The sequence below is a fragment of the Magnolia sinica genome, chromosome 2, assembly GCF_029962835.1.
Source record: "Magnolia sinica isolate HGM2019 chromosome 2, MsV1, whole genome shotgun sequence".
NCBI lineage: Eukaryota > Viridiplantae > Streptophyta > Magnoliopsida > Magnoliales > Magnoliaceae > Magnolia > Magnolia sinica.
Genome location: NC_080574.1, coordinates 32,586,798 through 32,598,845, shown reverse-complemented (window position 1 = coordinate 32,598,845; position 12,048 = coordinate 32,586,798). Strand labels below are relative to the sequence as shown.

General features: G+C 41.1%; 1 protein-coding gene across 2 annotated transcripts in view; it reads right to left on the bottom strand.

Moving 5' to 3' along the window:
• Positions 1–5,823: 5,823 nt before the first annotated feature.
• LOC131236912 (tobamovirus multiplication protein 3-like) overlaps positions 5,824–12,048 on the bottom strand; it is a 30,381-nt gene continuing 24,156 nt past the window's right edge. For both annotated transcript variants that reach the window (XM_058234444.1, XM_058234445.1), the window contains 6 exons: positions 10,795–10,867; positions 10,640–10,685; positions 8,199–8,262; positions 7,994–8,047; positions 7,796–7,873; positions 5,824–6,306 (listed from right to left, as the gene is read on the bottom strand). In XM_058234444.1, the coding sequence (XP_058090427.1) occupies positions 6,214–6,306; positions 7,796–7,873; positions 7,994–8,047; positions 8,199–8,262; positions 10,640–10,685; positions 10,795–10,867 (408 nt within the window). In that variant the 3' untranslated portion in view covers positions 5,824–6,213. The remainder of the gene's footprint in view (positions 6,307–7,795; positions 7,874–7,993; positions 8,048–8,198; positions 8,263–10,639; positions 10,686–10,794; positions 10,868–12,048) is intronic.

Genomic DNA, 12,048 nt, shown 5'->3' with positions numbered 1-12,048 from the left:
TGCATGGAATTGGCTGTGAAATGAAGGGAATTGATCGTGAAATGCATGGAATTGACCGTGAAGTGAAGGGAATTGACCGTGAAATGCATGGAATTGTTTGTGAAGTGATGGTGAATCGCTGGGATTGACCGTAAAATGCATAGAATTAACCGTGAAGTGAAGGGAATTGACCTCAAAATGCATGGAATTGACTGTGAAGTGAAGGGAATTCACCGGAATTCACTGCAAAATGCCTAGAATTGATCACAAAGTTAATGAAATTTACTACAAACTGATTGAAATTGACCGTGAAGTGAATGAAATTGACCGCGAAGTGAATGAAATGAATGAAATTGACCGCGAATTGATTGAAATTGTTCACAAAGTGAATGAAATGGATTTTGGACCATCGACCCGATGGAATCTTGGAAAATAACTTGGTTGGCTAAATTAGTTTCTCCTACCCCAAAATCACATGTGGTACGATAAGTAACTCATTCTGGTCAAGGAGATATGGTTGTTAAATAAATAGACAAAGAAATTAAATAGAAAAATATTTCTATATGCTTATATATACATATTTAGGTAATTATCTATTAGAGAAAAATGTAAGGAAAAAAATTCTCCTAGTAAATAAAATAATAAAAAATTCTGCCAGAGTACTGGAGCGTCACTGCAGCCGTAGTGCCGCGGCAGTCCGGGCTTTTTATCTTCTTTTTTTTTGCTGTGAATCTTCATTGCTTTTGTGGGTCCCATCATGAGGTCTGTGTTATATCCAAACCGTCCATCTATTTGGCAAGCTCATATTAAGGCTTGAGACGAAAAATAAGACAGATCTAACTATCAAGTGGACCACACTGTAAAAGGCAGTGGGGAATTGAACATCTACCATTGAAACCCTTTTCGGGGTTACAGAAGTTTTGGATCATTATGAAATTTGTTTTTCCTCTTCATCCAGGTCTTTGTGACCTTATGAATAGATTGGATGGAAAATAAATGTTATGGTGGGCCCTACAAAATTTATAACGGTGAAAATCAATTTTCCCGCTGCTCTTTGTGGTGTGGTCCAGTTGATCTTTGGATATGATTTTCTTTTTTTTTTGGATAATGCCCCGAAATGATCTCGAAATATGGATGAACGCTGTGGATATGATAAATACATAACTGTCGGGCCCATGTAACGTTGATCCCTTTTGAATCGTTCGTACAACTCGGAGTTGGAGGAGCATCAGCGCTCGTCTTCGAGCACCAGCCGATCCGCTTGAAGGAAAAAGCAGGGGGCATTTTGGACCTTTGGGAAGTCGTCCGTACAGCTGGGGCTGGTGAGGTAAAAAGAAGTGGGCTTTAGCAGATAAATGGGCCATAAATGGGTCGTACAGTGGTAAATTTCTCCTATAAAAACAGCTGTTTAAGCATGTGCCTTATAAAATATATGCATTTTATCCAAGTTGTCTTATATAAAATGATGGCTACTTGATCATACAAACGTATCATGTCTAAAATTTGGAAAGACAAGTGCACATGTGTTCAAAAAATCACCCTCGAAATGAGGGAATTACTATTGGACTACGGAACGTCAATGAATAGAGGTGAGGGAAGAGATATTAAGTTCTTTTCCTCCCATTGTTTTGCACTACGGTTTTGGAGCCGGGAGTAACAACCAGGAAACTAAGGCCATATGGACCACATGTGTGCGAACACGTACCAACATCAGATGCCGCTATGTGTCCTAATGTGAATCCAAGCCGTCCATCAGGTGGGCCAAACGTCTATGTTCTGTGGCCCAAAAGCAGCAACCGCATGGACAAAAATGTTAGGCTTTCCTTGAGTTCACCTATCAACACAATAGCCTGATTCTGGGCAAGGACATCTACATGATGGGACACACCTGATGATGGACGTCTTGGATTTTGCACACCATCTTGGCATATTTGGTGGTGCGTAAAGGTGCTAGAGTGCTACTTACAATAGGAAGGCATTAGCAAATCATTTATAGAGGAATGCCTTTTTCTCAACCCTGTCAATGTTGGACAGTCTTGGAATTGGTCGCATTTGATCGCAACCCTGCTTAAAGAAAGTGGGGCCCACTTCCCGCTATCTTCCTTCCTGCTATTCGCCTCAGCACACTCTAACTCCTGGTGTTTTGCAACTACGGGGAGTTATTTTGATAGGGGTGCAAATGGGTTGGATTGAGTGAAAGATACCTCGTTTCAACACCGAGGTCTTGGCATTGAATCCCTAGTGGTGGTGGCTAACAATGAAGTGTGATCTGACAGTGGGTGTACTAACAAGGTAACAAAACAAAATAAAAAAATGGTTTCATTGGACTTGGGAAATTTCTGAACTTGATCCCTCACTATATTAATTGGGTCTGTAATTTATTTGACCAAAACCCAATTCGTTAAAATCCGAGTTGGTTTGGGTCATTTGCCAATCAAAATAAGCCAACCCATTAATTTAATAGGTTAGTTTGGAGAATTTAGACTTGATTGATGAGATTCATGACCAGTTTGGCCAGGTCAATGCATTCTCATGGTTGTCCTACGCCATGGATGGCCAAAATCTGATAACTTGTATCTGTTGATTTTTATTTTTTTCTTTTTATTTTTATTTTTAAAAAAAAAAAAAAAACTTGTTTGTGTTGATTGCATGTGATGGATGGCCAAAATCTGGTAACTTGTATGTATTGCTTGCATGTTCACGAGAGCAACCAAACCTAGCAGTAGCATTCCTTAGGATGATGGTCTTTTTTCTTTCCTCTTTTTGGCAAGATAGAAGAGAATTAATCACATACAATAGTTGTATGTGAACTTTCACATCCATCCATTTCTTTCCCACTAATGTTTCAGACTCGTGAGTATTAGTCTGACTAACTTTCACATCCATTCACTAACTAATTATATATAACTTTTCAATTCCCACATTTTCTAATTAAACTTGGAAATTAACAAATTTTCTTAATTCACACCCTGATCCATATCTCAACTGGTAGACTGAGTGGAGATACCTCGTTTCAACACTTGAGGTCTTGGTATCGATCCCTAGTGGGTGTGGCTAACAGTGGAGTGTGTGTACTGACATGGGTGTATACTAACAAGCTAACCCAAAAAAAAAAAAAAAAAATTCTTAATTCTCTTTTTTTTCCTTTTTTTTTTTTTTTTTTTGTAATTAAACTACTTTTCTAGGGTTAGATCCGGACCAGTCCATTTTAAGATTGCCCAAATTAGACCTATTTACAAATTGGATCCCGGCATGTCAATTTTGAGAGATTTCATACCTGACCTGCTTAGTAATTGGTTTGAATTTCTGGACCCGAACCCACCTAATTAAAGATGGAATGGGCCTGGTAGCTTGCCCGACCAACTCCAGCTTTGGGATAAATTGGACCCAATAGCTTTGCTTGTGGACCAGCTCGGGGCTCATAGTCATATGCATGGCCTGGTCAATTTTTGGGGCGGACTTGAGCCTCAAGTCATTTTAGAGTGACCCACAAGTGTTATATCCTACAATTATGTCATTCCAATCGTACCGTTACGCAGCCCATCCATCTCGAAAGTAGACCATCTGTTTCATTCCTCTAAAATGTCTACTTCTTTGTACATGTATGACCTTCTTCATTAATGAATAGCTTAGGAATATTGAAGTTGGAAATATGGATTTTATCAGCCTCATCATATTTTGGGTCGGGTTCGATGCCCATTTTCACATCTTATTAATACTCTGGTAGGATATCATGCCCGATACTCAGGCACTTAAAAATTGTACACGTGGCATGCATGAACCTAAATTAAGCTATCAAAATAGTAGAACTCACTGTGTCTAAGTCCGGTTGACACTTGTTTGTTGAAATAGGACAGTTGGGTAGTTCTTATTTGAATCATCCAATAAATGTCCACCAAAAAAATTTCTCACTCCCTGCTTATCATCCATCACAGTCTTCCAGAGCATCGAAGTTCTTCTCATGAAGTACTCCCTGTAGAGCGCAGAATATAGAACCATGGATAGCCTGCGTGTGCATACTCTTCACACCATCCTACGTGCAGACACGTGTGAATATGGAACACATGCTTGGACTCCAAGCTGCTATTCAGATGGGCACCACCGTTGATGTTACCGCTCTAATAATAGGTCAATCAGAACTACTAGATTACAACATTGAAAGTGAACTGCCGGTCAAGTGTTTTTTAGCCGTCCATCTTCCCCCCTCGAATTCAAGCTTTTAAGATTGTATAAGGCCCCGATTTTTCACCAGGCACATCAAAATCGTGTGGGACTTGACGATTAGCACCATGGGTTCAAAACTCGTCCACGGGGATTCCCGCGTGCAACATTAGCACCATGCACGGTGTTTGGGACTGGACCATTTGGAATAATTTGCGGCTGTGGCCCATCCATGTGTCAGTGCACCAGATCAACGGTACCAATCAATCCTTCTGGTGTCCGATATATATACAGGGTAGATATGGTAAGAGGCGAACCATAGAACGATGCCTACATCCACGTGGCACATGTGTATCGTTCACAAAGGGTTCTGAACGTGGTCACTTCCCTCCTTATTCTCCAGATGGTATTGAACATTTCTTTTCAACTGTCCATTTGATTGCTCAACAGTTGGATGGCCAAGATTGCCCATTGAGTACAAGTTTCATGCTATGCTCCCATCCACAAGTGGGCCCATGGTTTGAACGGTCTAGATTGATGCACATGCGTCTCATTTCTATAGTAGACAAGCAACCACTTTCGGGTAAACAAACTGGAACAAAAAACCTAACGTTCAAAGTCATGCAAGGAATGGCAGATATGGACGGAGATATGGGGGAGATGCATTTGCTTGACATGGTGAGATGCCTATATCTCATGGACCTCTTTAGCCTCTCACTTCATCGAAAGCTTCCATTCCCAAGAAAATCTGTCCATCTGATATTGAAAATCAGCTACTTCCTGTCGACCGGTATGTGATTTCTACCCACAAAATTCTTGTTATGTTCTTCTTACGAGGTTCTGTTCTTGTAGCAGAAAGGTTATATTCTCCACACTACTATTCTTCTAGTATTCTTGTTCTGATATGGACTGTTCTCCATTCATGAAGAATATACACACATGATTGCATGCAGCACTTGTTCAGCAACTTCCATCCCTCCAGCCTGCCGTTGGGTGCAACAGGTTTGGCGGATGCTTCCTTTAGGAGAAGTGGCACTGCAGAAATGAGTCTCTTCTGAAAGTAAATGGCTGTGATTGATGCATTTCAAAATCCCAAGCCTCTAATCCAGACTGTAATCCAATCAGCGAGGCTTATCGTGTATTAACCATTGGCTTATGACATTAAACACTCCTGTCAGGGGCCTGCAAAGGGGCAGATACTTTCAGATGGATGGTTGGAAAGGTCCATAACCATTCCTGGGTTAATTGATCCAAAACACCACCATCGCAGAGCTAGTTTTGTTGATTCGTAATGAGCCTGGTGCCTTGTGAAATATTCCACACAGTACTAGTAAAAGAACTAAGAAACAGATCTGCATTCATTTAAGCAGTCCAAATCCTTCCACATCATCATCATCATATCCTTGTCCCTGATATTAGAGGTTGGGTTTATGAATGCTATATATATATATATATATATCCCACCGTAGAAAGTCCTTTTAGGCTTCAGGCAGGGGGGCATATCAGATCATTGAATAGGGAGAAATTCTCCCTAGGGGTTTTTGAATAACCTCATTCGTTTTTGTTTTTTTTTCTTTCTTTTTTCTTTTTTGATCTTCTCTAGCCTTCCCGCACATTTGGAGGCTGGAAGAAATAACGTTCAGTACATTTCAGCTGAAGATGGCAACAAGGACATGATGAAGATGACAAGAAGAATATACATACACAAGCATGTATGTACGTTTGTATGTGTTTATGTATGTATCTATGTTAATGTACGAGAGACTAAACCAACAGAAGCACTGTGATAATTACACAAGGCCATGAATACACAAATATCCAGCATTTCTAGAGTTCTAAAGATGCCCACTACAAACAAACAGAACCCAGACACAAACCCATGCATCGAACACTCCCCCACAGCATCCATCATCTTTCCTGTATTCTCCTATTGCTTTCCTTGCCATCATATAGGTTGGAGAGTTGGGGGTTTCTCCAGTCCAAGATCTAAGCTTCCATCCCTTGGTGTTTGTTTTTTTTTTTTTTTTTTTGGATTTTCCATTGAACCACCATCTACCATCTCTAAGCACCCTATCAATGGATGGGGTGATATTGCGTGATCCCACGTTTGGGGGGCAACTTCCTAAGGATGAAGAGGACCAGAGCAGAGGGAACAATCTCCACCAGCTGTAAACACAAAACAACATCATCAGCGTCCTTTTGCCATCACTCAGCATTCTGAATTTTGGTTGAGAAAAGATGCTGTGCATGGAAAGCGAAAGAGCAACAAATTATTGCCTTCTGTAAAATACACAGATACTATTGTTGGTGTCCTACTAATGTGGGAGAATGCTAGCAGTACAACTCAGGCGGATTGGGTTGGGCTGAGGGTAGAGTTGGGCAGAAACCAGACCGATCCGACGGATCCAACCCGATCGGATCCAAACCAAAGGCCAGGATCGGGTCGGATCGAGTTGGCCCAATCAGATCCGACCGTACATCGGATCGAGTTCGGATCAATGGTCAATCCGGACCGATCCGATCAGGGATCTGATCTAATCCGATCAGATTCGGTCGAGTCTATATAAGTAGTTATTTATTTTTTTTCTTTTTTACTTTTTACCTACCCGGCAGCAGCTACCCTCACCCGAACCCTAAATCCCTAATCTTTTCTTCCTCTTTCTCTACCCGAACGAGCGCCGCACCCATCTCGATCTGGCCCACTCATCATCACCGTTCATCTTCTCCATTGATCAGCCCGGCCCCTCTTCTCTCTCCTCTCTCACTCCCTGTATCCAATATCTCTCCCTCTTAAAATCCTACGGAACCTCTGTGCTGGAGAGATCTTAAACCAGACCTCGTTCGTTGAATCGGAGGGCATCGAAGTTGTTGCAGCCACTTTCAAATCTCAATCTCTGGATCTCGATGTGGCTAGGTTTGGTCTGCAACTCCTGGGGAATGTTTCATTAGCAGGAGAAATGCACAGGTCTGCAGTTTGGGATCAGTTCTTTCCAAAAGTATTCGAGGAGATTGCGCAGGTCCGAATTTTTTTATTTTTTAAAAATTTTCCAACAAAAAAAAAAAAAAACATCAGGACCGATCTGAACCATACCCAATCTGATCCGACTCGATTTCCCTAATCGAGTCAAACTCGGATCGGATCGGGCCAGCAATGCACTAGATCAGATCGAGTCAGATGACCCGGACTCGGTCTCGGATCAGATCGAGTTCAGGTTAGGCCATGGAAATTTCGGACCAAGTCGAGTTGGACCCAATCCGGTCCGACTCTACTCGATGCCCAGCTCTAGTTGAGGGTTAACCCAAGCCCAACCCAACCTCCAGAGGACACAACCCGACTTGAATTCCAACCCAAGTTTCCCAACATGAATTACTCTACCTGAATTCCAACCCAAGTCTCCCAACACGAATTACTCTATACTAAACCCAAACGGACCTGACCTAACCTGACACAAATTTGCTCAACCTGAACCCAACTCAATTTCAAATCGAGCCAGGTAGTCCAACCCAACCCAACCCCAGGACCCTGACAACCCGACCCGAATTTGGGTCGATTGTCTTTTTTTTTTTTGAAAGTTGGGTCAATTGGGTTTGACTTGATCCAAACCCAAGTTGCAGCCCTGGAGAATGCAAACATCAATACCTTGGAAAAGCTTACCAGGTAATACAAAAAGTTGAGCACAGGATGGTTCAAAACATCGAGGTCTGCTGTTTTGTCGAATGCATTGAAACACATCTGAAGCAATAAAAGAATGGGAATGCGTGAAGTTAATATCAGCAATCAAAATGCAGAAATCATGTAATCTGTTGTATAGATTAGAGTTACTGGTGAGTTAGAGAATGGAGGCAGACTCACCATTACACATCTCACCAAGAAGCAAAAGAAACATATGGTGGTTACGTAGCCAACCTGCAACATCGAGAAAGCAGTTTATTACCTTTTTCCTAATGAGAGGAAGATTTGCACCTCAAGCAAAAGGACCAATAATCAAATGGAATCCCAACAGCTAAGTGGGGTGTGAAATAAATGCACCACCCAAACAATAAGACAGGTAAAATACCTCCTGTAACTTTTTGCGCCGCCCTTTAGATTCAACTGGGAAGCGTTGCAACATGAGGAAGAGCCTGTTGGCAGGTGTAGCAATAAATCATTAGTAGGAACGGGTAGTTGGGACAGGCATTTTGAATCTGTTAGATTGCCGAATGGCAGTTTCATGCCTAGGCTATTTGGAATCATGCAAAGATGTGAGCCTCAGTCTCTATATCTTTGGAAGCACACATGTTCGCACATTAACACTTTTTCCCCTATCATGGTACGTGTTGAAGGTGGTAAGAAAATAGGGTCTTCTTTTTTTAGTTTGCATGGAACGTCTGATTTGGGTAACTGATACCAGTGACTAGAATTTGTTCTTCTTTCTTCAGAAGCAAGAGTGTTATTATGTCACATATTGATACTTGGAATATTTCATTACCGATTTTGTTTATTCAGGTGCCTAGAAAATCCTTCCAGCTGGCTCTTATTTAATAGAAATGTCTGAAGTGGAAATATATGTGCTTGGTGCTTGTTTCAAGGTATCCACAAGATGCTGCTTCTACTATTTTGCACCTCATCACCATCATTGTAGCCTTATCCCAGCTATATTTTGGGCCGGGCTAATTTGCACACACTATAGGAGAAATTATGAGGTCCCCCTGATGCATCAGAACATGATTAATGCCTAGATGAGCCAGTTTGTGCAAGCAGCACCCATAGTTAGGTGATCCAAATTGTTATGAGTGGTCCAAAAATCCCTTAAAGTTGAAGATTTTAACCCTTTCATTGGTAGCTACACATACATGGTTCATCGTCATCATCGTCATCTAAGCCTTACCCCAACTAACTGCCGTCAGCTACACAGATTTATTTATTTTTATTAACCGTCCACGATGGTTAAGGGGGGAAAAAACAGAAATATTTCATGAAAAAGGCCACATACTGGATGACTAGGATCTTTAATTCAGGAATGCTTTTGGGTTGTCTGCCATCCATCATAGAACCCATCAGTTTGACATTCAGATCGCTTAACCAGAGAACCACTTGTACCAAATGGATACATCAGGACACTTCACATAAAATGGCAACAGGACCCTATAATTTGTTTTGCTTGAAAAGAACCACATTTTATCTTTAGTTCTCCATAAGCAATACTGTGTCTGCATGGATGAATGCTAAACACTAGCACGAAATGGAGGGCTTTATGGCACACTTGCCAAGGTGGGATACATGTGCGAGCAATCTAGACTATTCGTCATCACCATGAACATGCCCTTGTCCAAGTCAGGCCAATTCACTAAGCAGGCAGGCTACATGTACAGTGAATAGTGAAATACAGACTGCTGGTCATTTTTTCTAAGCAACTGTTTTTCCCATAAAACTATGGCCCACCTGAGAAGTGGAAATGCCTATTTTTGAGCCAGGTAGATGAAGTTACAATCATCATGAGCACCACCTGATGGTGGTCATGAATCTCGCATGAGAGTTACCTCGGCACTGGTGTCATGAAGCCAGCTTCATGTCATATGAGAACCTTTGCACATCCCTCATAAGCATGTCCCTCAACGGGTTGAATGACTAGATGTGCATGAGTGGAATGCTTAAAGCTTGTTATCTAGTGAGGACATGTCGGTCTGCCATGCTGCTAAGGGGCAAATTTTGCAACATATGAACAAATCATTAGTGTTATGACATGTTAGAAAGGAATTTCTTTTTAAATGTGTCCATAAATGAATTCCTTCCCAAGTCTGCTTTTTATTGACTGCAAGTCTACAAATGGCATATCTATATTTACATGTCCCCATATGCCACACACAGGGGTTTTGCTTGCAAGCCCTAAATATTTGTTGTAGAGAAATGCAATGTTCATCTGTCAGTGCATGTGAATGTGGATGCAATACTATCTTTATTTACAAATCTGCTTCATATCAACTACAAGTCTACAAATGCATCTCTATTACTAGTCTCCATGCACGCCGCATGTGGGCTTGCATTGCATGTCCCTGAATTTTTGGGTATAGCTATATGCAATCCATGTGATGGCCCTACCATTTTGGGTTTAGCTACATGAAATCTGTATCTTTCAGTGCATTTGCATGAGGATGCAAATCCTTGTGCCTGGCAAGCATGTTTTCCATAGACAACACTGCATCTCTATTACTAGTCTGCTTCATATCAACTACAAGTCTGCAAATGCATCTCTATTACTAGTCTCCATGCACCGCCTGTCGGCTTGCACGTCCCTGAATTTTTGGGTATAGCCATATGCAATCCATGTGATGGCCCTAAGTTTTTGGGTTTAGCTACATGAAATCTGGATCTTTCAGTCCATTTGCATGAGGATGGAAATCCCTGCGTTTGACAAGCATTTTTTCCATAGACAACACTACATCTATGCATGCATTCATGTGGTTGCAACTTGCAACAAATGGGAAAGCGCAATGGAGAAATGAATGATTAGAACCTCACCTCCCTCCATAGAGAAGAAATCCAAAGGCAGCGAACAATGAGACACCTGCCAATATGCAGGTCAAAAGGCACCAAGAGTTAATTTCCCATTCAAGTAAGCTACAGTTTCATTAAACATAACAGAAAATAGGATTCTTTAGCAAAGAAAAACGCACCGGCGAAGAACATCTTGGATAGGATGAGCACAAGATGGATAGGCTTCCACCATAGTATTAACCACAAAGCAATCTGCCAACAGAGTTCAAAGACAAGATTATCTGAGTAATCCATCTTGGTAACAGTGAGAGAAAAAAAAATCTAGACTGAAGATGAAAACAATGTGGCATTTTAAGCAATCTCATGAAAACAGGCAAATTCATAGTGACACAGCAAACATAACGTACACCACTCAAATTGAAATCAAGGAACTTGGAGGGATACTTCCTGGTCTAGCTGATAGACCAGAAAACAAGCATAGAATAAATAAAATCTGACAACATAAGATACAAGGACATTATGTTTGGGTGAAGGGATTGAATCCATGGCACTTTTAACATTAGTGTTAGGATAATGCAACAACACTTGAGCTTGACTTTTCTTTTTAAACACCAAAAACATGAGTATTATTTCATGAGGATTTTGTGGCAAAGTGGGAAGGATCCAAAAAGATGTCTTGACTAAGGGAGCACCAGAATCCAGTTTTTAGGGGCAGTAATATCCTGTAAATAAATCACCACTCCAAAATTTAAAAAAAGTAAATAAATTCAGCAGTAATCTTTGTGAAAATTAACCACTTTTGCATGGTTTATATGCTATTGATTGAATGTTAAGCAGACTATGTTAATCTTGTGGTCACAAGTCCCGTAAAATTATTTATTGCTTTCTAAAAGAAAATTCTTGTGTACATAAGCAACCTGGGACCAAGATATGAGAGCATGAGAATGGAGTTTCTTCATCCCTTTGCACACGTATCAGAGAAGGAGGCGGGCCCCGGTCTCTCTGTGACTGGGCGAGTATCCATGTTGAAGACCCCATAGTGCATGTACGAGCAACTGGAAGACACTACTGACTACACTGGAAAGATGCACATGGGTTGCTTTAGGGAGTGATTTGGACCGTCAGATTTGAGGGATGTGATGTGGGTCCTTACTCTTGCCCGGGTGGTAGACTCTCAGGAGTTTCAACTCCCAGTCAAGGGTTCGAGTACCCATAGGTGGTGAAATTCCACCAGCGTGAGTGTGGGGTGTGTGTGTGCGTGTGTGAAAAAAAAAAAAGATTTGAGGGATGTGACAATCAGACCATTTTTCATCATAGGACATACATGTTTTAGGATCCAATTTTATGTTTGATTTATGCTTCTGGACACTTTATGAGTAGTTTTATTTCTTAGACTAGAGTTATTTTGGTTAAAAGACAAAGTAGGAACTATT